Genomic DNA, 26,496 nt, shown 5'->3' with positions numbered 1-26,496 from the left:
GCAGTAAGAATCCGGCTGCTTTCAGCCAAGAAACTTCAAAGGAGGCCCAGTGTTCGGGGCGCCCCTCCTTTGCTTTTCAATTAGTTTCATCCAGGGAGGCATCTACAAATCACGTTTTATCTGTCCGGGCACTGTGAATCCCCCCAGTTTTGTTGTTTTAAGCCACTATGTTTTGGAATGGTTTGTTATGCAACAATAGGTAATTGAAACACCCATACATATTATATAGTCACCCATGTTCACACACACAATGTACACTTACAGACATGCTTGCATACATGCATACACACACCTTTGTAATAGACACTACTGACTGTCTACCCAACATCCATTCCCATTTGTCTTTTTTTAACATTATTTTATTTTTATTTTTATTTATTTTTTTTAAGATTTTATTTATTTGACAGAGAGACACAGCGAGAGAGGGAACACAAGCAGGGGGAGTGGGAGAGGGAGAAGCAGGCTTCCCGCTGAGCAGGGAGCCCGATGTGGGGCTCAATCCCAGGACCCTGGGATCATGACCTGAGCCAAAGGCAGACGCTTAACCATCTGAGCCACCCAGGCGCCCCTGTTTATTTTTAAAAAGATTTTATTTATTTGAGAGAGAGAGCATGAATCGGGGGAGAGGCAGAGGGAGACGCAGACTCCCTGCTGAGCAGGGAGCCCAACACGGCTGGATCCCAGGACGCCAAGATCATGACCTGAGTCTAAGGCAGATACTTAACCAACTGAGCCACCCAGGTGCCCCTGTTTTTTTATTTTTATTTTTTATCTTTAAAGATTTATTGTTTTTTTATTAAAGATTTTATTTATTCATGAGAGACAGAGAGAGAGAGAGAGCAGCAGAGGGAGAAGCAGGCTCCCAAGGAGCAGAGAGCCCGATGCGGGACTCGACCCCAGGACCCTAGGATCACGACCTGAGCTGAAGGCAGATGCTCAACCATCTGAGCCACCCAGGCGCCCTGTTTTTTATTTTTTTAAAGTAATCTCTATACCCAATGTGGCACTCAAACTCACCACCCAGAGACAGAGTCCCAAGCTCTACCGACTGAACCCCAGGTGCCCCACCCATTAGTTGTCCTGACAGAACCCTGTCAAATGACTGATATTCCTCTAAGCAGCCTTGTGCTTTCTTTTTGTTTTAAGATTTTATTTATTTGAGAGAGTGAGCAAGAGAGAGCACAGAGTGGGAGGGGCAGAGGGAGAGGGAGAAGCAGACTCTTCACTGAGCAGGGAGCCCTAAGTGAGGCTGGATCCCAGGACCCTGAGATCATGACTGAGCCAAAGGCAGCTGCTTAACTGACTGAGCCACCCAGGCACTACAGCCTTGTGCTTTAAAAAGCTAATTCCATCCTCAGCTCCAGGAAGGGGGGGGTCCTGATTAGTTTAAGTGGAACTTGGTGGTCTCAGTCCTCTTAACAGAGATTGGTTTAGTTTTGACCATGTGACCAAGTTCTAGCCAATGAGACATGGGGGGAAATAGGAAAGCTTCCTCCTTCTTAGGAAAGTCACCCCCAAAGCAAAGTTGCATGTATCTGTTACTGGATTCTTTGTGTCTGAGTGTGGGATTTGGAAATGCTGCAGTCATTTTGTGACCAGAAGGATACAGCATCAAACATAGTCGAGAGCTGCAAAGAACAGGTTAGAGCTGCAAAGAACAGGTTCTTAAAGATGTTTTGATCAATGCAGTCAACTTGAGAGTCCTTTCCTTGTCTCTGGAACTCCAATTATGTTTGAGGGTTTTTATTTATTTGTTTTTATTTGTAGTCTAGGCATCCAATATCTCCCTTCCCTTCAGTAAACAAACACTCCCACATGTCTGGATACAAACAGATCCAGAGCCATTCACAGAAAACCATAGCTGAGCATGTGTGCACTCTGCTCCATATGTATACACAAGTACATAATACTCCACATGTATACACACCGTATACACAGAGAAAGCACACATTCTCATACACACAGAGATACAGGGATACAGATACGTATATACATACACTTTCTCACACATGCATGCAATTCCCCTTACAGTATAGTATCACAGACATACATGCACCTGGGCAATGCGCATTTTTGTACAGAGAGCCACAGAGACACACATAGCGGTCACACTGATATCAACCTGAATTTACCCATTCCTTCCCATGTCTGAACAGCCACGATGAACATACCCACAGCTCCAGGCGTCTGCTTAGATGTGAGTGAAGTGAGAGACCACAGGCAGAGGCCAACAGCACCTCACCCAAGACTGACAGAAAGTTCTGGAAAGAGTTAGGAAAGAGGGACTTGCCGACCAGAACACAGTACAGGAAGCAGGAGGTCAATTCCAGGGTGGTTTAGGTGTGTACAGCAGCTCCCTGGTCATGGAGGCTGAACTAAACACAGCACCAAGGAAGGCCAGAATGAGTCTCCTTCCACCTCAAAGGGGAAAGAAAACATTCCCCCACCACCCAGCACTTTCTTCCATATTGACACAAAACCTACTTGGCCCTCCAAGGAGCTCTCTTTGTCTACTTCCTAGGCAAACAATCAAATTAGGTATTGCACAAAAGTGAGTTCTCACCATTTATGCCACTGGGCATGAGAGAGAGAGAAGTATGTGTAAAGGCAAGGTGCGAAATAGCAGAGTGAGTATGGGCGGTTCCGGTGATAATGAATTTGCAGCAGAGAGGGCACAACAGAAAATGAGGCTGGGGAGTTGGCGAGGGCCACATCAGGCCCCTGGGTTTGCGTTTAAACTCCCATGGCCCATCCACTGATCCTGACCCCTAATGCCATGTGACTTTGCACTCAGACCTTCGTCTTCCACCCATTGCTCTTCCCATGCCACTGACGAATGAGATACTGTGGGAGATAAGGTAGCAATAAGTACATTTCTTTACCGGCTTGTGTAGGAGGTGATTTGGGCTTTATTCTCTAAATACCCCCCCTTTTTTTTGTATCGTCTCATAACCCAGAGCAGTTACCGAGAATATTCTGAAATTTGCTTTTATTCTTTGACAATGTAAATTCATCTTTCAGAAATTTCATGTTCCTAAGTTTAATAAAAAGCAATATCCAGGGGCGTCTGGCTGGCTGGCTCGGTCAGTGGAGCGTGTGACTCTTGATCTTGGGGTTGTGAGTTCAGGCCCCACATTGGGGGTAGAGATGATTTAAAAATAAAATCTTAAAAAAAAAAGCAATTTCCCAAATAGGACATATACATATAGTGTATACAAATACATAGAGTAGATGACGTTATGAATAAAATGTTCCTATGTGTGTTTATATGTGCATATCATAAGGGCTGAAAGGATATTTATACCAACTGTTACACAATAGTTATATCTGAGTGATAGGGTTACAGATGATCCTTATGTTCTTTAGACTTTTCTGCATTTTTCTGAATTTTAGGCAAATAGCATGGGTTACTTTTATCTCCAGGAGAAAATGATTTCAAACTTTAAAAAAAAGTTTAATCTACATTTTAGCTAAAAGTATAAAGCTGGTTGTGAGAAACCGGGAGAAAATTTCTTTTTTTTTTTTTAAAGATTTTATTTATTTATTTGAGAGAGCGAGAATGAGAGAGAGAGAGAGAGCACATGAGAGGGGGTAGGGTCAGAGGGAAACCGGGAGAAAATTTCAGAGAGAGGTGGGAAGAGAACTGAATCAGCTTGTGCTTGAGCGAACACTCCAGGTGGCTTCAGGGGGCCTGCCCTGGCAGCCCATCCCTCTGGACCAAGGCCAAACAGGTAAAGGGGTCATAGACACAGCTCCAACTTCAAGGGACATCTGATCTAGGGGGGAAATGTGAGTCACGTGTGCATGAGAAGCATGCCAGGTGGTAAAACGAGAGGTGAGCTGGAAAGAGAGCTCACCTGGGGGTCTGAGGATGCGGGTTCTGTTGCCACCACTCTGGCACCCAGTGACCTTGGGCAAGTGGCTTCACCTCTGTGCACGTCAATCTTCTTATCTGTCAAAGGAGTTTAATGACAATAACTGGGATGCCGTGATGTTCAGATAAGATAGCCTATCTGTCACCCTTTGTGAACTCTGAGGTGTGGCATAGGTCACCTTGGACATGCAACGGTGCCTCCAAGGCAGAAGAATCCACCCCCATGGTGCAAATTCAGACCCAAGCAGTACACAAGTGGACCATTTTAGGAGCAGGGCCACTTTTGGATGGGCCTTAAAGACCCTCCCCCCGTCCCCCGCCCCCCACAGGCTGCAGCCTGCACAGCTCTGACATTACAGGATATAAAGTCAGGGAGGGCAGTCTTGCCTCAGCTCAAAGACCTGCACGGCCGGTTCCTCGCACAGAGCATTACACCCCAAGGAGGAAAAAAAAAAAAAAAGGAGTAGCCACTGGTTGGCCTTCTCTGAATGTCCAGTCCTTTCCATAATTTAACTGCCTGCTCCAGATAATTACTTTTCTCTTGCTTCTGAGCTTAGAGCAATAGTAGTTCGCAATAACTAGAGACTTAATAAGGCTAAATTATAATGAGCATCCTGCGGAATTACACACCGCATTAACACCAAATGAGTTCATTAGAAATTCATTAGGAGCTATTCCTGTGACTGCCACAGGCATTAATCACAGTTAGCCAGAGGCAGGAGACAGGGAGATGAATAACTGCACAGGGAACTGGATGAAGACCTTTTGGCACCTGACTCTGGCCTGAAGCAATAATTTTTGAGGGTCATGGGCTGCTTTGGTTGTAAGTGTGGAGGTGAGGTTGCTTGGATGTTGTTGGATCTACCTCCTACACTTCCTCCTCCTCCTTCCTGGCCGTGGCCCCAGTCAGGATTAGACTGGCAGATGTGGGGGTGAGCAATCTTCTTTTCCAGTCCTAGGTAGCTAAGGAATCAGAGAGGACTTGAAGTTCTTGTAAGAACATGCATTCCCCTTTCTCTGTAAGAGCAGGGGCCGTCCCCTGTCTGAGTGCTTCATGTATGGAGTTATCCAGTCCTCCCTGGAGGTGGGTTTGATTGTTAGCCCCATTCTGCCAATGTGGAAACCCAAGCACGGAAATTAAGTCACCTGCCCAAGTGATACAGCCAACAGTTGGCCAAGCTGGGAATTTGAGTCTTAAGTGGAGTGCTGTAAGGATGGAGGATGGTTGAAGGTGATTCAACTCATCTTTCCTTCTTGCTCTCTGGTGCTATGTGCCATCTTGAGATCTGATGGTTTAGCTTTTCCATCCTTTCTATGAGCTACCCGTACCCTCCCCAGAAATTCCTTTTTCGTTCGTTGATCAGTGTCTGTTACTTTTATCTGCAGGAGCCCTGACTAATGCCTTAGTCAACCAACAAGTACTGGTTAAGTCCCTACTACAGGTCTTCCCTGGGCCAGCTGTTGTACAGATAATAGAGAGGCATAAGGCAAACTTCCTGCCCTCCAGCTGCTTCAATCTCAGATAGAAAAGCAACAGTAACAATTTAATCCTGTGCCCTCCTAAGCAGGTTCTAAGCAGAAGAAAGCCTGACCAGGGTGGACTACAATGGGAGGAGAAAAAGGCTTCTTGGAGAACACAGCACATGAGCTGGGCAGGAGCTTGGGGGAGAGGTCACTGTTGTGGACACTTTCTGGGCATTTGCCCATCCCACAGTCCCTTCTTCAAAAATTGTCCCTCTCCACCTGAGCAGTGGGCCCAGTGGTGGGACGGAGTGTCTGCACCCTCATCTATGTTTAGAGAACTCCCCACTGCATGAGTTCTGGTGGAAGGTGGGGTCCACTTCCTAATACAAGGCTGCAAAGGCCAGATACTCATATTCTCATCACACAGTGGCAATGGGGTGCCTGCTCATGACTTCAGCTCAACCAGACACTCCCACTGGGACTTTTCCTCTGCAGCTGGGGAGGCACAAGCAGAGACAAGAGAATCCATTCCAGCGGCGCCTGGGTAGCTGAGTCGGTTAAGCGTCTGCCTTCGGTTCAGGTCGGGCACCTGAGGGCACCCCTCTGCCTGCCGCTCTGCTGACTTGTGCTCTCTTTCTACCAAATAAATAAAAATGTATTTTTTAAGATTTTATTTATTTGACAGACACACAGCGAGAGAGGGAACACAAGCAGGGGGAGTGGGAGAGGGAGGAGCAGGCTTCCCGCTGGGCAGAGGCCGATACGGGGCTCGATCCCAGGACACCAGTACCATGAGCCCAGCCGAAGGCAGACGCTTAACAACTGAGCCACCCAGGCGCCCCTAGAGTCTTTTTTTTTTTTTTCTTTTAAAGAGAGAGACTCCATTCTGGTTGGGGGACTGAGGGGGGCATACCCACTTCCCAGGGGAATGGTGGCTGCAAAGCTAGCGAGCCGTTGTCGCCGTTGATAGGGGTGAAAACTGCACAGTCCAGCAGATCCCAACAAAACCACTGCTGTGATGTCATTGCGGCTGTGGTTCCAGCTGCTTATCGTCTCCTGCTCCGGCTTGTTTCCCAAGCCTGAAAGCTCTGTGATCTAATCTACGTCCGTTCAGTAAGTTTCTTTTCCGCTCACATCTGTTTCCATTGTTTTCACTAAAGACTCCTGCCTCCCTGCCCACAGATGATTGGACCAGAGCAGACACCTGACTCACAATAGACCAATCAGATTATGTCTCCCGACTGAGCTTCTGTTGGCCGCGCGGAAGGCCCCGGGGGTCTGGGTGCAGGTGGGCAGGAGAGAAAGGACAGCCGGAAGCGAGAATCAAGTAGACACAGAGAGAGAGAAGCTGCACATGATGCCAGAGAGACTGGCTCCTGACGCTTTCCAGTTCCTGGTCCTAGTTCCTCGTGTCGCCCTACTCCATTTCCACCACTTGGGTTCCCCGAGTTGGCCCTGCATCCATACATTAAGATTGAACCATATGAAAGGGTTGTTTTTAAAGGTCAAGAAGAGCAAATATTAGCAATTATGTATGGTTCAACCTAATGTGTTACCCCTTTTGGCCTAGCCTAGTTCAAGTGGGTTTCTTTATTTGCAGCCCGAAGGGCTGTGTCTACAACAGTCAGACATTCCATCAACTCAATAATAAGAGCGGAACCGGCAGAGACACAGCAGAAACAGAAAATAAGGGTTTTCCTGTTTGCCGAATACTGTCTCCAGTGAGGAGGCTGCCCTACAGACCGAAGGCTGTAAGACTCCCCATCTCATCTCCAGTATCCTCTCTGAGGTCACTGTCCTGTGCTGGTTTGTTTATTTATTTGACAGAGTGAGAGTGAGCAGAGGGAGGGGCAGAGGGAGAGAGAATCCTCTCGCAGACTCCCTGCTGAGTGCGGAGCCCGTGTTGCATTGCATCCCAGGGCCTTGAGATCATGACCTGAGCAGAAATCAAGAGCCAGCCACTTAACCGACTGAGTCACCCAGGCGCCCCCTGTACTGGTTTATGACGCATGAATATCCTTTTTTTTTTTTTTAAGATTTTATTTGTTTATTTAAGTAATCTCAACATCCACCATGGGATTCGAATTTACAATCCCAAGATCAAGAATTGCTTGCTCTACCCAGTGAGCCACCCAGGTGCCACTAAATTCCTATTTTAAAGGCTCAAAAATTTTTAGTAACTTATTCAAAGGTACACAAATGAAACTGAAGAGCAGGGATTTGACCCCAGGTCTTTGTGGGGCTTAAACTCACATTTTTACTTCACTGATCTTTTTTTTTTTTTTTTAAGATTTTATTTATGTATTTGACAGAGAGACACACAGTGAGAGAGGGAACACAAGCAGGGGGAGTGGGAGAGGGAAAAGCAGGCTTCCCGCTGAGCAGGGAGCCCAAAGCAGGGCTCCATCCCAGGACCCCTGGATCATGACCTGAGCCGAAGGCAGACACTTAACTACTGAGCCACCCAGGCGCCCCTTCACTGACCTTTTTAATAAATTCTCCTGGCCTTTCTGATCAGAGCTTACGTTACAAATTATAGACCAGATTAGTGGCCTTTCACTTTTGGGGAGGCCCCCTCGGAACACCTGATGAAAGCCATGGACCCACTCCAGAACATTCATAGATGTGTATAGAATGTTGCCTCCTGGCTTGGTTCATGGACCTCGATGAGGCTCACTTTCTGCCATAAATCTCATGACCAATGAACCTCTCCCAGAACCTCAGCCCCATCCCACTTACCTCAAATAATATTATTCATATTAACTCATGGTCTTTAATAATGCTTTTGTTTTCTCCACATCATGGAGTCTCCCGCTCATTTATGTACTTTCTCCTACCTAAACTAATTGTCCAACAGTAAGGACTGGTTGGACAAGTTCTATCACAAAGTGATACATCCATACTGTGGATTATTATATCGTCATTAAGGTGATGGCTGGGGCTGGAGTAGACTTGGGTGGTAGGAAATGAGGGAAAGGACTGCTGAGTGTTCAAAACCTAGCTGAGGGACGATCATGAATTTGCTGTGGTGTCGCCCTCCCTTCCCCTGCACTGGGCCTTTTCTTCTGGTTGGAGTCAGCAGTCCTGGAGAGGGGAGGTGGAAAGACAATTTGGGGGGTGGGTTTCAAGGATGGGGCCTAGGAAGCCAAAGTAACCAATGAACATTGAGGGTCCTGGTAGAGGAAGTGATGCATCGATGGGCTGGATAAGAAAGGAAGGGAGGCTAAAATTAGGGGGTGGAATGGGGCAAAGGGGATGATCTGAGAGGCTGGAGCTTCATTTATTGGGGTGGGGCCTGTTTTCTCTTGCTGTGTATTGCTGCTCCCTCACACATAGCCTGGTGCTCAGGAAATGTATATTGAATGAATTAATTAACGAATGCATGGGTCATGACTCTGACATTAGAATCAGAGACCGATATTCTGCTTTCATCAGAGATCTGGCAGGATCCACAGTGGTGTTAAGCACCCCTCAGGTCAGAGAGAACTGAGTTCAGATCCAAGTGTCATCAACAATAAGCTGTGTGACCTTGGACAAGTCATCTAACCTTTCTGAGCCTAGACTTTCTTTTCTGTAAATAGGGATAATAACAGCTCTTTGGGAAGTTCGCGGTGCCATGTGTCAAACACTCAGCATGGTGTCTGGCACTTTGTGATCACTCTCTAAGTACTGCAGGAGCAACAGTGATCTCCAAGAGTCGGTTGGTTTTGGAGGCTGCATCCAAACTAAATTGCTGCATTTAGTTAGAGGACATGAGGGAAGGGACCCGAAGCCAGACTCTCATCTCTGCTTACCACCTGAGTGTGACACTTCTGAGCCTCCATTTCTTCATCTACATAGTGGGGATAATATCAGGACCTATCTAACCAATTGGTTGGGAGAATTGAGTGCTAATGCCTATAAAACATTTAGCACATTGCAGGTTTGGAATAGATGTTGGCCCCTGGGATTCCTTATCAACTGAACTGGAGCAGTCCAAGGGAGGAGGAGGCTTTGTTGAGGGCTGAAGACCAGGGTTTGGGACATGTTAAGTTTGAGATGGCATAAGATGTGAGGTGGAGCTATTGGGTAGTCAGTTGGATGTAAGTCTCCAGGGGAGGTCTGAGATAAGAAAACAGTTGGAGAGGCATCCGCACAGAGATGGTCTTTAAAGCCTTGGACAGGGCGAGCTCACCAGGGGAGTGAGCGCTCCGAGAACAGACAAGAATGAGGACCAAACTCTGGGGCTTGTGACATTTAGCAAAGAGGGAGATGACTGTGACTGCAAAGCTGGTGATCAGACACAGCAGTGTTGAAGCTACACAGCTGGCCTGGCCCGGCAACATTTACCTAACACTCTTCTATACACAGGCAACCCTCAGAGATATTGCAGGTTCTGTCCCAGACCACCACGAGTTAAATGAAGTTTCCGGTTTCCTAGTTATGTTTACACTATGCTGTAGTCTACCAAGTGTGCAGTAGCAGCTGTCTGAAAAAACAACATTTTATTGCTAAAAATGCTAACCATCATCAGAGCTTCCAGTGAGTCATAATTACTGAACACAGCTCACCATCACAAATATAATGGTCATGAAAAAGTTTGAAATATTGCTAGACTTAATTACCAAAATGTGATACAGAGACATAAAGTGAACAAGTGCTGTTGGAAAAATAGGATCGGGGTAGACTAGCTTGACACAGGGTTTTGTAAAAAAAAAAAAAAAAAAAAAAATGCAGCATCTGCAAAGCAGAATAAAGCAAAGCACAACAAAATAAGGTACGCCAGGCTCTGTGAAAAATGCTTTACAGAAATTAACTTATTTATTTATTTGTTTGAGAGAGAGAGAGAGAGTACAAGCTGGGAGAGCAGCAGGCAGAGGGGGGAGCAGGCTTCCCACTGAGCAGGAAGCCTGATACGGGACTCGATCCCAGGATCCTGGGATCATGACCTGAGCCAAAGGCAGCCGCTTAACTGACTGAGCCACCCAGGGGCCCAGAAATTAACTTATTTAATTAACTCATGAGAAAACAGAAACACAGGAAGATAAATGACTTGCCCAAGGTCACCCAGCCAGTGAGTGGCAGATCTGGGATTCAAACTCTGGCCTCCTGGCCTAAGAGTCTCCGTCACTTCTGCTTCAAATTGTGGGTTCACAAAGTACTGACTGGGTGTTCCGAGGGAATGCTGAATTTCTTAGCCTCTGACTCCTGAGAGCAGAGCTAGGAAAATCATCATGAAATAAATTGCCCTCAGAGATCCCATTTAGCCTTGACAGTCTAGGATCAACCCCAAGTAGCATTTCAGATTTCTGGTTGAGGAAAGAAGAGGAAGGAGGTTTGGTTAAGGCATGTGTAGCCCTGATCAATCATTTACTCCATGCAAGGTGCTAGAAGGTCCTGGGGTGGGGAGGTTAGGAGGAGGGCTTCTCCTCCAACCGTGGACTAAAGCACCTGCATTTCTCACTCCCTAGGCTAGTTACTCTCAGAATGATGGTGGCTGATTTGAGGCTGGAGCCAGAGTCCAGGTGGGAAGTTGGGGTGGCCCAGGGGCATGCATTAGCCTTGGGGCTCCTCTGATCTCCACTGGGGTAGTGTCGCTTTTACCTCAATTGCCCCATAAAACCTCACTGTGATATGGAGGCAGTTTGAGTTCATTTACCCCTCTTGGAAGGTCCTCAATGAGTGTCTGAACAAACAGGTTCAGCTGTTCCCCAGCTGAAGAGGGAAAGGGGCAGGGCATGGGTGGGAGGAGGGATGGAGGGTCAGATGCGCTCATAAACTCCAGTGAAGGGAAAAGGAGCGCCGCTGAGTCAGGCGTCCCGGTGCCAATGTCGTGCTGTCCCACACCCCCACCACGCCTGTCCTGCCTTTGATGCTGACCTTGGATGAGTAGCTATTGAGGAGAAAACAGTTCTGACAACGCAGAAGGAAGTCAGTGGGAAAGGAAGTTAAGTGGGGCCCCAGAGAGGCTGTCTGGTCCATCCTGCGGGCTCTTTTCCACGTCCCCTGGCCTGGAGCTTCTCAGGGTAACTGCAGCACAACCACTGGGAGTGTAGCAAATGCAGATTCCAGGGCCCCACACCCAAGCCAGAACTTCTGGGGGTCAGAGCCCAGGAATTTCTATTTTTCACAAGCCTTCCTTTCCTGCACCCTCAGCAGTGTATGATGAAGACCACGCTGTAAAGAACACAACCTCAGGGCACCTGGGTGGCTCAGTCGGTTAAGCGACAGACCCTTGATTTCGGCTCAGGTCATGGTCTTGGAGTCCTGGGATCAAGCCCCTGCCCCATGCTCAGTGGGGAGTCTGCTTCTCTCCTTCTCCCCCCCTCTCTGCCCTTTCTCCCACCTCAAATCAGTCAATCAGTCTTTAAAATCAAAATGTTCCAGATCCCATAACTTTGTGATTCCATCCTGGGGTTTTAGTTCAAGGACATGCTTTCTAAAAAATCATATAAAGAAACTCACTGTGGTCTCACATTTAATGGGGTAAGCTAGGCCCTCCCAAAGGTCCAACAGTAAACATTATGCATCCATTTCTAATAATAAACATGGCAGCTTTATGGAAACATGGGACTGTGTTTTCAAACTAATGCTGAGCAAAGAAAAATAGAGTGGTATTGCATTTACATAGTGATTATAGCTCTCATTTATCTGCCATAATTAGAGTCAGTGAGAAAGAAAACACAAGGATGAGAGGAGACAGAAGAGCGAAAGACGGAGGAAGAAAGTAGAAAAATAAGAACACTTATTGAGTTAGGGCGATGGGTTATGGAGGATTTTTGGAAATGTCTTTAAATGCTATTGACAGTTGTTGTGGTACTAAGTAGGGACTCCACACAGGGGCTCTGTGGCTTTGGGCAAGTTACTTCTCTGAAGCCCTGGTTCCTCCTTGGCAAAATGGGGAAAATGACTCTTACTTCATAGAATCTTTTTGAAGAATAAATGAGATAATCTGTGTAACACACTTAGCAGCATGCCCAGTGCATAATAAACACCTGATAAATGTTAGCTATTATTGCTGTTGTTCTGCCGTCATTAGCATCAAAGGGGAATCATCACATGCTCTAGGTAGGAGCACACAGCGCTAGAGCACTTCAGACAGGCCGCAGAGTAACAGATATAAATACAAAACCTCTTTGTTCCAGGGATTTCATGTCTAGAAATTCATCCTTAGTGAATAATCTGACATGTGTACTGAGGTGTGAAAGAGAAGGTTTATGTCAACTTTCCAACTAGGGCCCGGCAGAATGGCTCCCGCGAAGAAGCGTGGCCAGAAGGGCCGTTCTGCCATCAACGAGGTAGTGACCAGAAAACATACCATCCCCATTCACAAGCACATCCATAGAGTGGGTTCAGGAAGCGTGCCCCTAGGGCACTCAAAGAGATCTGGAAATTTGCCATGAAAGAGATGGGAGCTCCAGATGTGCGCATTCACACCAGGTTCAACAAAGCTGTCTGGGCCAAAGGAATAAGGAATGTTCCATTCTGTCTCCGTGTGAGGTTGTCCAGAAAACATCGCGAGGATGAAGAATCACCAAACAAGCTCTATATGGTGGTTACCTAAGTACCTGTCACCGCTTCTGAAAATCTATAACAGTTAATGTAGATAAGAACTAATTGCTGATTGTCAAATAAAGGTCTAAAACTGCAAAAAAAAAAAAAAATGTTTATCTCAGAGTTATTTGTCATAGAAAAAGTTTAAAGATCTTTTTTTAAAGATTTTATTCATGGGCGCCTGGGTGGCTCAGTTAAGTGACTGCCTTTGGCTCAGGTCATGATCCTGGAGTCCTGGGATCGAGTCCCACATCGGGCTCCAGTCCCGCATCGGGCTCCCTGCTTGGCGGGGAGTCTGCTTCTCCCTCTGACCCTCCCCCCTCTCATGTGCTCGCTCTCTCTCTCATTCTCAGTCTCTCAAAATCAATAAATAAATCTTTAAAAAAATAAATAAAGATTTTATTCATTTATTTGACAGAGAGACACAGCGAGAGAGGGAACACAAGCAGGGGGAGGGGGAGAGGGAGAAGCGGCCTTCCTGCTGAGCAGGGAGCCCGATGAGATGCGGGGCTGCGTCCCAGGACCCTGGGATCATGACCTGAGCTGAAGGCAGACGCTTAACGACTGAGCCACTCAGGTGCCCCTGTCATAGAAAAAGTTTAGAAAAATAACCTGAAGATCAAGTTACATTGTTACATAACATGTACATAATGTTTACTTAAGTTATGTAAATTACAACATACAGACAATAGACTATGAACATTCTGGAGCTATTAAAAGGGATATGATTTACCTTTATGTCATGATACAGACATGTACCCATATCATTATATAAAAATGAGGTTACAGGGGCGCCTGGGCGGCTCAGTCGGTTAACCATCTGCTTAATCATCAGGTTATAATCCTGGGGTCCTGGGATCGAGCCCCACACTGGGCTCCTTGCGCAGTGGGGAGTCTGCTTCTCCCTCTCCCTCTGCTTGCGGCTCCCTCTGATTGTGCTCTCTCTCAAAATAAATAAATAAAATTTAAAAAAACCCCTCAGTTACAGAACAATATAGTCTCATTTATAGAAGAAGTATATGTATATGCTTTAAGTTTAGAAGGATAGACACAAACTATTAAGGGCCATCTCTGCCAAGTGAGAGGACTGTTACTTGCTCTGAGTTATGAAATGTTAATATATATAACTTATCAGAAAACCCGTGATAATGATAATGATGATGAGGATGTGTGTATGTGTGTGTGTTTATGGTTTTTTAAAAAAATAAGACCCCTGGCAGGAGTAAGGAATTCCAAGACTGGAGACTGAACACTGGCAAAATGGGGCAAAGTGGGTTTCACCTGCTCAGAAATCACTCAGTCCCAGATCTGTGGTGAGTTCTGCTTTAGATAGAAATGATGAGGATTCAAAAAGAAAGAAAGAAATGATGGGGATTCATGAAGAGCTGATTCTGGAAAAGGAGACCGACTTGCAGAAATTTCCATAATTAATAATAAGAAAAAGGAGGGTCCTCAGTCTGATCCGGGGAGCAATCCCACAAGACAGGCAGGACAGGACCTTGATGTCTGGGATCTGAATGCCCCCCCCCTCCCAGGTCGTGAGCTTCGAACAACACACAATCCACCGAGCTCCTGGCCTGCGCCCGGCACGTGGTGGGTCTTCAGTGCCCCCTGGCAGCCCTGCTCCAAGCTGCTCCCTGGCCCCCGTACTGCTGCTTCACCTCGCTGGCATCATCCACACCCTGCTTCTGTCTCTTCTCCTTCAAGTGCTCTTTGCTGCAGTCAAACTCATTTTTCCTTCCATCATGGCCCTTCCCACCTTCGTCACACTGTTCCCTCATCCTAGTGTTGTGTCCCTGTATTCCCTGCCTTCTCCAACCCTCTGTTTCTCTAAACGTCCTTCCAGACCAGCATCAAACGCCATCGCCTATGCAAAGATATCCCGGCCCCCAGCTGCCCCCCTGCTCCTTCCCTGTGCCCCAGGCCATGCATCTGCATTTGTCTAGGGACTCATCACATCCTGCCTGCAGGAGGGTTCTCTGCAGGCCTGTGTTTCGTCTCCAGACTAGACTGGAAGCTCTTTGGGGGGAGGGTGTATGTCTCATTCATCCGTGTGGCCTTGGTACCAGCCCCGCATGCAGCAGGTGCTCGATGCGCTTTGGTCGATGAATGAGGGGGTGAACAAGTAAATAAGGGGTGAGGCGAGCGTGGCTGGAGGGCAGGGCAAGGACGAAGGGAGGGAGGGAGGGCAGAGGCGGCTGAGACCTCGAACACTCTGGCATTGCCATCGCCCTTGCTGGGAGTGGCAAAGGGCCTGCAGCCAGCACTCCCCTGGGTGAATAACCTCAGTGTTCTGCTCCGCTGGGTCCTGCCCCCGTCATAAAACAGGCAATGCTTCCTCTTCAGGGCTGGAGGAGGAGGTGGGGTGACTTAGGGGCCAAGCCCCAGCGTGTGGCAGAGTTTATAAGCTGGGGCACCGGGCCCCTCAGCACCACGATCCTTCTTCCTCAACCCCCTGCCTTGCGGCCTCCGGCTCTCCCAGCAGCATGGCCTTCAATGGCAAGTACGAGTTCGAGAGTGACAAGAATTACGACGAGTTCATGAAGAGCCTCGGTGAGTGAGTGCACGAAGACCCCTTCCCTGGGCTAGTTTGTCACAGCCAGTTTGGGGCCACCAACCCAAACTCCTTGAGGCCCAGAGAAGCTGAGTTACTAGTCCAAGGTCACAAAGCCAGTAGTTGGTGAGGTGCAGGCTTGACTGGCTCGTTCATTCATTCAAGACATATATTGAACACCTGCTATAGGTAAGGGCCAACCCGACGTTCCTGATGGGGTGCCTCAGCATGACGTGCGCAAGGTCACACTGTAAATTAGGGGCAGAGATCATTAGCACCCAGGACCCAATGATGAGAGGATGAGTGGTGCCTGGGGAGAGGTGACCAAGGGATTACTATAGAGGCCAGGTTTGACAAGCCATGCACTCATTTGGCCATTCAACAAACGCGGGCCTCTTACTGCGCTAGGAACTGTGGGCTGAGATCAGCGATGCCGCTCCTCTTCACTGCTCCATTTGCAGCACCGATTGTGAGGAACCCATGGGACAGTGGCCCTGACAGTCCTGCAGAAATCTTGGGGCACTCTCTAAGTCAGAGGCAGTGCCATTGTCAAGAGTCAGAGGACGGTCCCAGGGGATCTGAGAGGCGCTGAAAGCAGGGGCCTTGGGGAGACAAGAGCCCTCTGAGTCAATTATTGGGAGTGGCCCTGAAGGAACAGTGACTTGGCTTGACCTACAACAGTCTCGTGGAATTGGAAGGGCGCAAGTCTCCATGGTAGATCTGGTTCTGCTGTTAGCCTCCACAGAGATGCTGGGAAGCCCCTTTCCTGCTCTGGGTCTTCCCTGCCTCATCTGTGAAACACCAGGGTTAGAAGGCAGTCTCACTGGTCCCATTCATCCTAGGGCTTGGTGAGCTTGGCCGTGTCTGCTGTGTTTGTGTTTTGGTGCTATCAGAAGAACAGTTAGTACTTGTTGTCAGTTACATGCCAGGAGTTTTATAAGACACAATCACTTTAACTTCCTCCTCACAACAGCCTTGTGAAATGGGCCTTATTACCCCCATTTTGTTGATGGGAACACTGAGGCTCAGAGAGGTAGTGACGCATCCCAGCTCATGGTTCATGGTAGAACTGGGATTTGTGCTCCTAACCATCAGGCTAGCCAGCCACCAGGGAGGAAAGCCTTCTCCCAGAGCCACAGGTTGTAAGCCCCTCTTACATGCCGCTCTACTCGTCCCTGGGCCAGGGCTCCCCAGCGATGCTATCGAAAAGGGCCGAAACTTCAAGACTGTCACGGAGGTGCAGCAGGACGGGCAGAACTTCACCTGGTCCCAGCACTACCCGAACGGCCACTCCATGACCAACAAGTTCACCATCGGCAAGGAGTGTGACATGGAGACCATGGGCGGCAAAAAGTTCAAGGTGAGGGGCCACTGGCCGCCCCGCCCTCCTTCCCCAAGCTGCTGGCTAACTTCTTGGTCTCAAACCTGTCCCCTTGGGGCTGCACCCCAAGCTGAGGCTCGGTTCTAGAGTCTAGCCTCCAGCCTTAAGCGCTTGAGTTACTCAGCAAGTTAATCACTCCGGGTTCTTAATGCTACAGTGAATAATAGACACTGTAACGCAACTGTTAAAAATTGTTAACACTTGGGACGCTTGGGTGACTCAGTCGTTAAGCGTCTGCCTTTGGCTGAGGTCATGATCCCGGGGTCCTGGGATCGAGTCCCGCATCGGGCTCCTTGCTCAGCGGGGAGCCTGCTTCTCTCTCTGCCTGCCACTGCTTGTGCTCTCTCCCTCTCTCTCTCTGACAAATAAATAAAATCTTTAAAAATAAAAAAATAAAAATAAATAAAAATTGTTAACACTTGCACTTAATATATCCCAGACACCTACTGAATACTTCACACGTTACTGCAGTGCATCCTATGAAGTCACAGCAGTTACTATCCCATTTTACAGATGAGGGAGTTAGGCTGAGCCATGGGGTTCAGTGGCTTGCCGGGTCACACAGCACAGGCAGACCTCCACACCCAGGGAGCCTGGCTTCAGAGAGCATAACCCTTTGCTCGGGCTGCCTTCCATTGTAGCCTAGAGAAGCACAGCCCTAGAATCGGACTCGCATGGGTTCGAAACCGCAATCTTACGTAAGAAAGAAGTAAAAGGTGACTGTCCTCTCCTACCCAGCCTGGTCCCGCAGATCTTCCACCGATTCTGGGTCCCTTCTATTGCCCCCAGCCATGACCATGACTACTCTGCTCCTTAGGCTGCCACAGTAGAGAATAAGTGGTCCTAATGTTCATCTTCTGTCACTTGTGGGTTTTAACAATTTAACAGTTTCTCAGGATCTCGTTCTGTGTCAGCACAGATCGATTTGCCTTATTGTTTTTACTGCTTGCACAGCATCTTTTAGTATGGAAATGCTATCATTCCTTTCACACTCCCTGGTTGATAAGATATTGAAGTTACTTACCGGTGGAGAGTCTGGACGGCTACTTAGGTTGTTTACAATTACAAACAATGCTGCGGTCCACATTCTGCATGACATCATCATCATCCTAACAATGAGGATCATAACCAAACCCACAGTTAACAAGGAGCACTGGTCCCGGGCCGGGCACTGTTCTAAGTACTTTCCATATGTCCTAAGAAATCCTTCAATCCTCCTAAGAACTCTGAAGGAGGTACAGTTACTACCCTCATTTTAGAGGTGAGAAAGCTGAGGCACAATAAGGTCGAGTGACTTGTGCGTGTTGTCTGTACCTGTGGATCTATGTCATCCTGTATCTCCAAGGCAAGTTAAATCCCAGAGGGGACTGCAGGGGGCGCTGTGGGTAGCCCTTCCTCCCTTGGGGGCTGGCTTGCGTTTGGGGGCCTCTGCCGGCTCAGGTTCAGTGTTATGCTTCGCTTCCAGGCCACTGTGCACATGGAGGGTGGGAAGATATCGGTGGAGTTCCCCAACTATCGCCAGACCTCGGAGATCGTGGGCGACAGGCTGGTGGAGGTGAGTGTCTTGCTCGTTCCTGGGACAATGATCAGGACACTTTCCTGCCTCCAGCCCTGGCTCTCGGGGCACTTCCCACATGCCAGGCTCTGTGCTGAGCGCCTGGGGGACATCGTCTCGTTCGACCTTCACGATCACCTGCTAGGTAGGGCTTTTTCTCTGCATCTTCCAGGTGAGGACACTGAGGTGCTGGGAGCTGAGTGGTTAGCTGGAGGGCACCTAGTGTCTCTGACAGTGCTGGCAACTGATGCTCGGCAGGGACTCTGCTGCCTCAGGGGCCCAAGCGTGGAAGGCCCTGGAACCCACTCCAGAGTTTAAATGAAGGGGGGAGTCCAGGTGGGCCCCGCAAGGGCAGCCACCATGCTGCTCCACCTCCCCAAGGGACTTCAGGCTCTTTCTGCTAGATCTTCTGATTTTTCAAGAGAAGCTGGAACTTTGCACTTCTCTGTGAAACCTCCAGACTACTAAATGTTGGCAGTGAATTAAACCTTTTAAAAAATGCTGGCAGGGCTAACTAACACACATCTGCGGCTGGACCCTTCCCACACTTGGTGCTCTATAAGCACAGATTGGAGGTGCTGCTCTCCCTTCACCTCCCTTCTGTTTCTTCCCTCAGGGCTCCAGAATTTTCCCCAGGTGAAAGAAATGGATGTGAAGTTAAAAGCAAAAAGTAGGCTCTTCCACACTTCATTCTCCCCTTGTGAGCCCATGTCCTGGGCCAGAGCTCCCTGGGGTCCAGTCTACCCCCCCAAGGCTCTCCAGAAGGGAAGTGATGAGGGAGGGAGGGTTTGCCACCCCCTTGCCCCCCTCCCCTCTCTCCCCCTCTTGTTTCCTTGTTTTCCTCATCTCAAACCCAGTCTAGAGGCCCAAGAGACTCAGGGACCTCCCATTATTTCCATTTTACAGAGAGGCCATTGAGGCTCAGAGAGAACAAGTAACTTGTCCAAAGCCCCACAGCTAGTTCGTGGTGGAGGCAGGTCCCACTGGCTGACTTCTAGACTAGGCTCTCCGCCAGCTCTGCCCAGGCCAGTGGGTCTTTAATTAACAACAACAACAACAACAAACACACACACACACACACACACACAAGACCTAAAAATGAAGAGATGCACAGAATTTAAAAAAATATATATATATAAAAGAACATAACTGACTATCCATTTTTTTCCTGGATAGAAATTGACCTCTTAGAAAATCTGATAAAAGCTCTGGACATATTTTTACGTTAAATGTCAGCCAGTGGGTTCTGACTCCCAGAAGCAAAGCTCCCCGCCTGTGAGGTGTGTGGGGAGCACCCAGGGTGAGAGAACCAGAAGCAGGTTTGCGCCCAACAGGAGCATCAATCTTCCCAAATTGAAGAAACTTGTTTCCTGACGCCTAGAGGCCCCTGACCATGGAGCCTGTGTGGTGTGAGCAGTGCCCAGAGTTCAGGGTTGTCACACACACACACACACACACACCTGTACATATGCATGCATACACAAGGCACAGGCATGCGCACGGATTAGGTGCCAGAGAGAAGCTGTTTTGGTTGCACGTCTCCTCTTCCTAGAGGCCCAGAATCATCCTGGACACCTCTGTGCTTTTCTACCAACAGGGCGTGTATTCGGTGGGCACGCCTCCTCCCTCTCCAGGCCAACACCAGCACCCCTCGCCATGCTCTCATCATCGCTCTAGACCAAGTCCTAGCCTCCTGCCTGCTCGCAGCTCCCCCTCTACTCCGTCTTGTTCCAGGTGCAAATCACCCATCACTTCACACTGCCACCCTTGACAGAACTGCTCACAAAGACGCCATTTGCCACCCACCCACTTCCTGTGAGAAGGCTGCCTCTTCTGCTGGCTATTAGGATCAACTCATGATACTTGCATGCCCCCTGACAGTGGGTCTCGAGGGCCTCGAGCCCAGGACATAGGACGACACCTTCACTGAACAGCACCCCCTTGCCTGCCTTCCCCCGGGGCAGGGACTCTATCACCAAGAACAGGTGTCCCATAAATGCTGTGTGGTGCAGAGGTTAAGTGTGGCCTCTAGATCTTAAAGGGATTACTTGACTCCTCTAGACTTCAGTGTTCTCATCTGTACAATGGGTACAACCCTACTGTGTCGTTGGGAGAACTAAATGGGATAACACAAGGGAAGTGCCCAGAGTAGGTGCATTTCAGTGGACAGATGGAAGGTTACAATATGAAGAGCCACATCAGCCCTAACATCTGTTTAGCACTTTTGCCATACTGAGTCTACACAGGGGCTCGCATAACAAATTGGGAAACTGAGGCTCAGAGAAGTGGTGCAACCTGCTCACTTCCACTCAGGTCTGGGACTGAAGGCCTATCTTCCCCCAGTTGTGCTCCATCTCACTTAGGGGCCCCTGCACTGACTCCCTCTGTTCTGGCTGCTTCTTTCAGATCTCCACCATCGGAGGCGTGACCTATGAGCGTGTAAGCAAGAGGCTGGCCTGAGCAACCAGGCGGGGTTCTTGCGGAGGGTGGTGCACAGAGCCACCAGGAAAGCTGGGATAAGAACAGACATTCCAAGGCGCCTGGGTGATTTAGTTGTTAAGCGTCTGTCTTCGGCTCAGGTCATGATCCCGGGGTTCTGGGATCGAGTCCCGCATCGGGCTCCCTCCTGCGGGTGGGGGCAGCCTGCTTCTCCCTCTCCCACTCCCGCTGCTTGTGTTCCTGCTCTCGCTGTCTCTGTCTGTCAAATAAATAAACAAAATCTTAAAAAAAAAAAAAAAAAGAACAGACATTCTGTTTGTCCAAACCCCTTTGTCTTTGTTTTTGTTTTTTGGTGTTTTGGGCAGTTTCTAGCTGGGTAGGGGTGGGAAAGGCCCAAGGATGGCTACACAGGCCAAACCTTGGCCCTGAGACCCCTGTGGGCTCTGCAACATGGCAGAGGGAGGCTTGAATGTGGACTGAAATACTCCTGGCCCCCTGGTGTTTCAAGAAGCACGGTGGGCACATTTCCGTGCACACTTGCCCCACCTTGCTACCCACCTCTCTGTGGGTAGAGACACAGGGCTCCTTTAACACACCGACTCTCATGTGGGCCACAGGACAGGTGTATCAGATGGTGGGTAGGAGGAGTGGCACTTCCAGGAGAGGGCCCTGCGGCTGGGCTCCAAGGCTGGCAGATGAAGGAGGAAGACACCAGAACTTGGCCAGAAAGGTGTTTTGGCATGGCCGTGGCTCTGCTGTTAATTGACTGTGGAAGCATCCTTCTGGGCCTCAGTTTACCCACTGGTACAGCAGGGGGCCAGGAGGACCAATGAGGGACTGAGGAGAAATGAGAGAGTATTATACGTCAAAGAGGCCACGGGAGTGACAAGAGGGACAAGAAGGGCCTGGGATGTCCTCATTTGGACAGCGCTGCCTGGGAGAAACTGTGAGGGGCTTTGGCTGGCTGGGGAAGGTGGTCGGGAGGGTCATTCTGACCTCCTAGTGGGTGCTTGGAGCCGAGTCCAGGATTCTGAGGCAGCCTTTGGGTCATCCCTGCCTGCTTATTTGTCTCTCCAGGGCACGGGAGTGGGGCGGGGGGTGGCAGCTTGCCCCCTGGCTAGATAATCCCTGACCCAGAGCACTTAACGGTCCTTTTTTCCATTCTCCTTCCTCCTTGGCAAGGACCCTACCCTGCCTTCTTACCCCATATTTTTCTGTCTGACAATTCACTTATTTTTGCTGCAATGGAAACTTTAGATCACTTCTATATTTCAACATCATTTGCCATAAGTAGATGAAAACTATCAAAAAAGCCAAAGCTGAACAACAGCTAGATCCTGCTGCCTGCCCAAAGCCCCGAGCCTGTGGCCTCCCTAAGTGAAGACAGAGATGTAACAGACACAGCAGCATTAAATGGGCCACACTGTCCTTGGCAGAACCAAAATTACTGCAAGGCTACTGAAAAGAGAACGTACTTGCTATGAGAGCTGATTATCTAAATTACCTTGAATGCCCAAGTCCCAGATATGGGGCATTAGAAATAAGGTTTGCTCAGGGCCTTGCACAGGGTCTAGCACACAGCAGGTGCCTCATAAGTGCTACCTGACCCAAGGCCCTTCCAGCCCGTGTAATGCACAACCTTTCACTGTCACAGGCCATCCTCAGCCTGAACAGGTGGCACGGCCCCGCTTACAGGCTGCTCCCTCCTGCCTCCTCCCACATTCTGCCCTGGAACTTGTTTATCTTCCCAAGAACAGAACTCAGCCTCCCCCCCAACCCCCACCAAGCCAGGACCCCGTGCATTCCATCGTTTTGCCAAGACTTATTGCTAATTAAGTGAACTAGGTAAGCATTAAATTAAACTAGCAGTGTTGCTGTTTCCCCTCCAGACTGAATAATTACTCATAATGAGCTTGGATAATAAGTCTCTAAATAACAGAGTTAACCATAATTAGGCTGAAAATTGAGAGATTGAGAGAAAGAGGGAGGAGGAGGAAGGGAGAGGGGAGAGAAGAGAGGAAAGGGGGAGGGGAGAGAGGGAGGCGGAGAGAGGAGAGGAGAGAGACTGTTTTTTTCTGTGGCAACTGATTCAAGGACAAATTCAAATTGTTAGCAGCGGAGAAATTCTTAAGCCAGTCTTGTTATAGAGTCACAGACGCACAGAATAGCAGGACCTCGGAGCTCAACTAGTTTAAACTCTCTATTTCACAGATATGGAAACAGCAGCTCAGAGAGGGGAAGACATTTGCCCACGGTCACACGGCAGAGAGGGTCTCTGAGAATAATGTGGGTTTGGGTATTGCCACCTGATGGAGGCCACGGCTTCTCAGTCCAGCTTATGGGGGGGTGGATGGAGTAAGGGGAGCTGGAGTAAAGCATCCATTTTGCTGGCATCTTGGCAGGGAGGCTTCCTCAGCTAGTAGAAGGGACAGGGGTTAAGAGCTTTGACTCTGGGGACACGTGTTGCCAGGGTTTGAATCCCTCTTCCACTGCCTAGAAGCTGTGTCCCCTTGGGGTAAGTTCACCCATTCCTCTGAGCCAGTTTCCTCACCTGAAAGTGGGGATAATAACTGTACTTACCTACAGAGCTGTGATGCTACAAGCTCACTAAATATTAGCAGCTGCCGCCATGACCAGCCACCATCACCTCCACCATCACCACCATCATTCTCAACCAGTGTGATGAGAGGGTTAGCTGCCTCCTTCACTGACTCAAGGCACGTGCCCAAGCTGCTGGCTTTCGGTGAGTCTTACCTTGTCCGCGTGCAAAATGGACCAAGAAGACCTTTCCTTCCTGGGTCACAGGGGAGTTGCAAGGATAAAGGGTAAAAACCCATGTCCACGGCTTCCCAGAAGTTAGAGGAGCTTCACCATTTTGCTGCATTGTTCGAGATGCTATAGTGACTCCCCACTCCACATGCCTCAGTTCGGGGGCCCTGTACCCCAGGCTCTTCGTGACTTTCATTCTGACCCTTGCGAGTCATCTCTTTCACTCTGTGGGGCAACTGCTCGCCTCCCACCAAGCTCATCTGGAGAAAGCAGCGGCTTACCAAAGCATCTTTAAAGACCACCACTAGGTGGCGCTCCACCTCCCACCTGCCGCCCCGAGAACACCAAAGTGGGCGTGTCTGCTGGGGGGGCGGGGCGAAGGGCGGGCAGTGAGATCCTGAGTGATTGGGCTTTGGTGGCCGAGTGTATGTGTCATCTAGGGGTGACATGGCATTGGAGGCTACATGGGCTCCTCAGTCAGGCATTTCTAAATTTGAAGCCAATTCCTACCACTTGCCCATATTGAGACCTTAAGCCTTCCTGAACCCCAGTGTCTTTGTCTGGAAAATTCTGGTAATAATACCAGCTCTTGAGTGAGAGAGCATGAGCAAAGTGTCAAATACAGGCCCTGGAACATCGTAAGTGCTCATTAAACAGCTATAAGGGCCTTTCTTGGAAGTTCTACTGGGAGAACGGGCACACACAGGGTCAGAGCATTTAGAGCAGGGAGAAGGGTGCAAACCTGGCTGTGCATGAGCATCTCCTGAGGGTCCTCTTAAAGGAATAGCTCCGACCCTACCCCAATCCTCCTGAACTGTACTCTTAGGGATGAAGACCAGAGACCTGTCACTGTGAAATGCTCCCCAGCCACACATGACTTTCTCCCATTTTTGCAGAAAGCATGACTTCCTATATGCCCTGCCCATTGTGTCCCTGGCCAGGGCAGCAGCCTGAAATACTGGTCAGAGCCGGCCCGGCAGAAGCCAGACCGCTCGAGTTCTTCCTTAGAAGCTAGAGCTAGGTCAGAAATGAAGCCCAGAGACTCACCTGTGTCCCACTTATTTATACTCTTTCTCATAGAACTCATTGTTGAATGATACCATACATTCCATGCTTAGTTATCATAAACCCAAGCTGATAGCCTTCCCACCTTATAAATGAGGAGACAGAGACTCAGAGAGGAGAGGTGGCTTTTTCCAAGGTCATCTAGCTAAGAGCAGACAAACTCAGACCTTCCACCTTTGAGGCCCAATGCTCTTGCCTATATACTAGAACTTTCACGCTTCCAGCCCAAGAACTATTCTGACTTACAATGTATTTTATTGGTCATCTATTGTGTTAAGAATTTTTTAAATTTAATTTTAAATTAAATGAAAAATGAGTAGGTTTCCTAGGAAGGACAGATTTCCAGTTGTTCTGGAAATCTGAAGGTTCAGCACTGCAGCGCTTACGCCCCTGAAAGGTAATAATTGACCAGAGCTGAGGAGAAGCCATATCCTCTAGGGAGACACTGGTTTCAATGCAGTAGTCACCACATCACGCTGTCTCAGTCACCCGGCTGGGTTCACTACATTACCTGCCTGGTCCTGGTGGGCATCTGGACTTGAGACTCCTACGAAATGCTATGGCCTTTCTGCTGAAATTCAAGTCACAAAGGTCTTCCCTGAGGAACAGAGAATGAGGTGAATGAGGACTGGTAAGATTCTTTCCTAGGCTCGTGGGGCCAGGGACTGCCAAAGCCAGCCCAGAGGCAGGGTCCCTCCCAGGGGATGCTCTGGGGAAGCCCCAAGCCTGGTCCCAGATCTCCACCTTCACAGATGGGGTTCAGGGAACCCCTCCCACATCTGAGCCTGCTGGGGGCAGACAGATGGAGTGGTGAATCACGGTAGCCTGGGGCAGATATGCAAGAAGCTGTTTCTGTATTTCTGTCTGTTGGTGAGTGCGCTCCGAGAGCACGCCTGCCACGCCGTAAATCAGGAGCACGAATGCCTGGCAACCCTCTTCTTTTATGAACAAGTATCCATTATCCTGTCATGTCTTCCCCACCAGGTGAGCGAGGTGGCCAGCTGGGACCATCACAGAGCCTTTTACTCATTCAAAGCCCTTGACTGAGGTACTACAAAGCGGCGGGGCAGATTCAGACTGCCGGGGTTTGAGGTCCCCACTGCAAATAACCTCTCCATGCCCCTGTTCTGTGATCTGTACAAGCTAATAATAGTTCCTACATTATAGGGTTACTAGGATGATTATCAACAATAGGAGCAAATTCCTTAGCATAGCACTTTGTACACAGTAAATGCTTAATAAATGCCAACACCTATGATTCATGCCACCCTCACCAAGTGGTAATATTCTTCATGTTCTACTGGGGGAAAATAGCTGAGGGCATAAACATCAAACCGAGCAAGCAAACTAACAAGATCATTTCACATGGCTTTAACAACTATGAAGAAAATAAAGAGTAATGAGTGACCAGGGTTCTTACAGAGACCTCTTTGGGAGCTAACACGTGTTGAGGCTTCTTAATCTTGCTACTGCTATTTGGGACTTGACAGTTCTTTTTTGGGGGGTCGTCCTAGGCTGTAGGATGTTCAGCAGCGTCCCTGGCCTCTTCCCACTATATGCCTGCCATCCCCCCACCCCAGTGGTGACAGACAAAAATGTCTCCAGACATTACCAAATGTCCTCTAGAGGGCAAGAATGAGCCCGGTTGAGAATCGCAGATAGAAAGGCTGAAGGGAGCCGAGCATGCAGGTGACAGAACAGGTGGCTCTGGAGGGGCGGACTTTGAACCCCTAGGGCATGAGGAAGTGGAACTTTGACCCCAACCCTAATCTAGGCACTTATGATGTTAAACCTGAGGAAGCAGGCTGTCCCAAGCCTTCACATGGCTTGGCTAAAGAAATACTGCATAGAATTAAAAACAG

General features: G+C 48.9%; 2 protein-coding genes across 4 annotated transcripts in view; one reads left to right on the top strand and one right to left on the bottom strand.

Annotated features, from left to right (window-relative positions):
• The window catches only part of CCNJL (cyclin J like), a 114,844-nt gene that overhangs the window by 32,879 nt on the left and 55,469 nt on the right, over positions 1-26,496 (bottom strand). Inside the window, exons 6-9 of one of the 3 annotated variants that reach the window (XM_073890429.1) lie at positions 25,147-25,232; positions 23,555-23,650; positions 3,858-3,952; positions 3,109-3,165 (exon numbers count right to left, since the gene is read on the bottom strand). In XM_073890429.1, coding sequence (XP_073746530.1) covers positions 3,124-3,165; positions 3,858-3,952; positions 23,555-23,650; positions 25,147-25,232 — 319 coding nt within the window. In that variant the 3' untranslated portion in view covers positions 3,109-3,123. Of the gene's footprint in view, positions 1-3,108; positions 3,166-3,677; positions 3,953-23,554; positions 23,651-25,146; positions 25,233-26,496 lie in introns of those variants that run through there. The other 2 variants (XM_073890427.1, XM_073890433.1) reach the window with 2 other exon arrangements.
• Positions 15,292-20,955, top strand: FABP6 (fatty acid binding protein 6). Its single transcript, XM_025867107.2, has 4 exons — positions 15,292-15,424; positions 16,610-16,785; positions 18,272-18,361; positions 20,768-20,955. The coding sequence occupies exons 1-4, from the start codon at positions 15,358-15,360 to the stop codon at positions 20,819-20,821; spliced, it is 387 nt and encodes a 128-aa protein (XP_025722892.1). The 5' UTR covers positions 15,292-15,357; the 3' UTR covers positions 20,822-20,955.

Source organism: Callorhinus ursinus, unplaced genomic scaffold (genome assembly GCF_003265705.2).
Source record: "Callorhinus ursinus isolate GAN/ISIS: 27379988/994484 unplaced genomic scaffold, GSC_fseal_2.0 scaffold3, whole genome shotgun sequence".
Lineage (NCBI taxonomy): Eukaryota > Metazoa > Chordata > Mammalia > Carnivora > Otariidae > Callorhinus > Callorhinus ursinus.
This window is presented reverse-complemented; position numbering and strand designations above follow the sequence as displayed.

Bases quoted from the DNA above. Each gene is read 5' to 3' on its own strand.
- FABP6 (XM_025867107.2), top strand. From the start codon at position 15,358: ATGGCCTTCAATGGCAAGTACGAGTTCGAGAGTGACAAGAATTACGAC. The intron at 16,786-18,271 runs GTGAGGGGCCAC...CTTCGCTTCCAG, and splicing joins TGGGCGGCAAAAAGTTCAAG to GCCACTGTGCACATGGAGGG. The intron at 18,362-20,767 runs GTGAGTGTCTTG...TGCTTCTTTCAG, and splicing joins TGGGCGACAGGCTGGTGGAG to ATCTCCACCATCGGAGGCGT.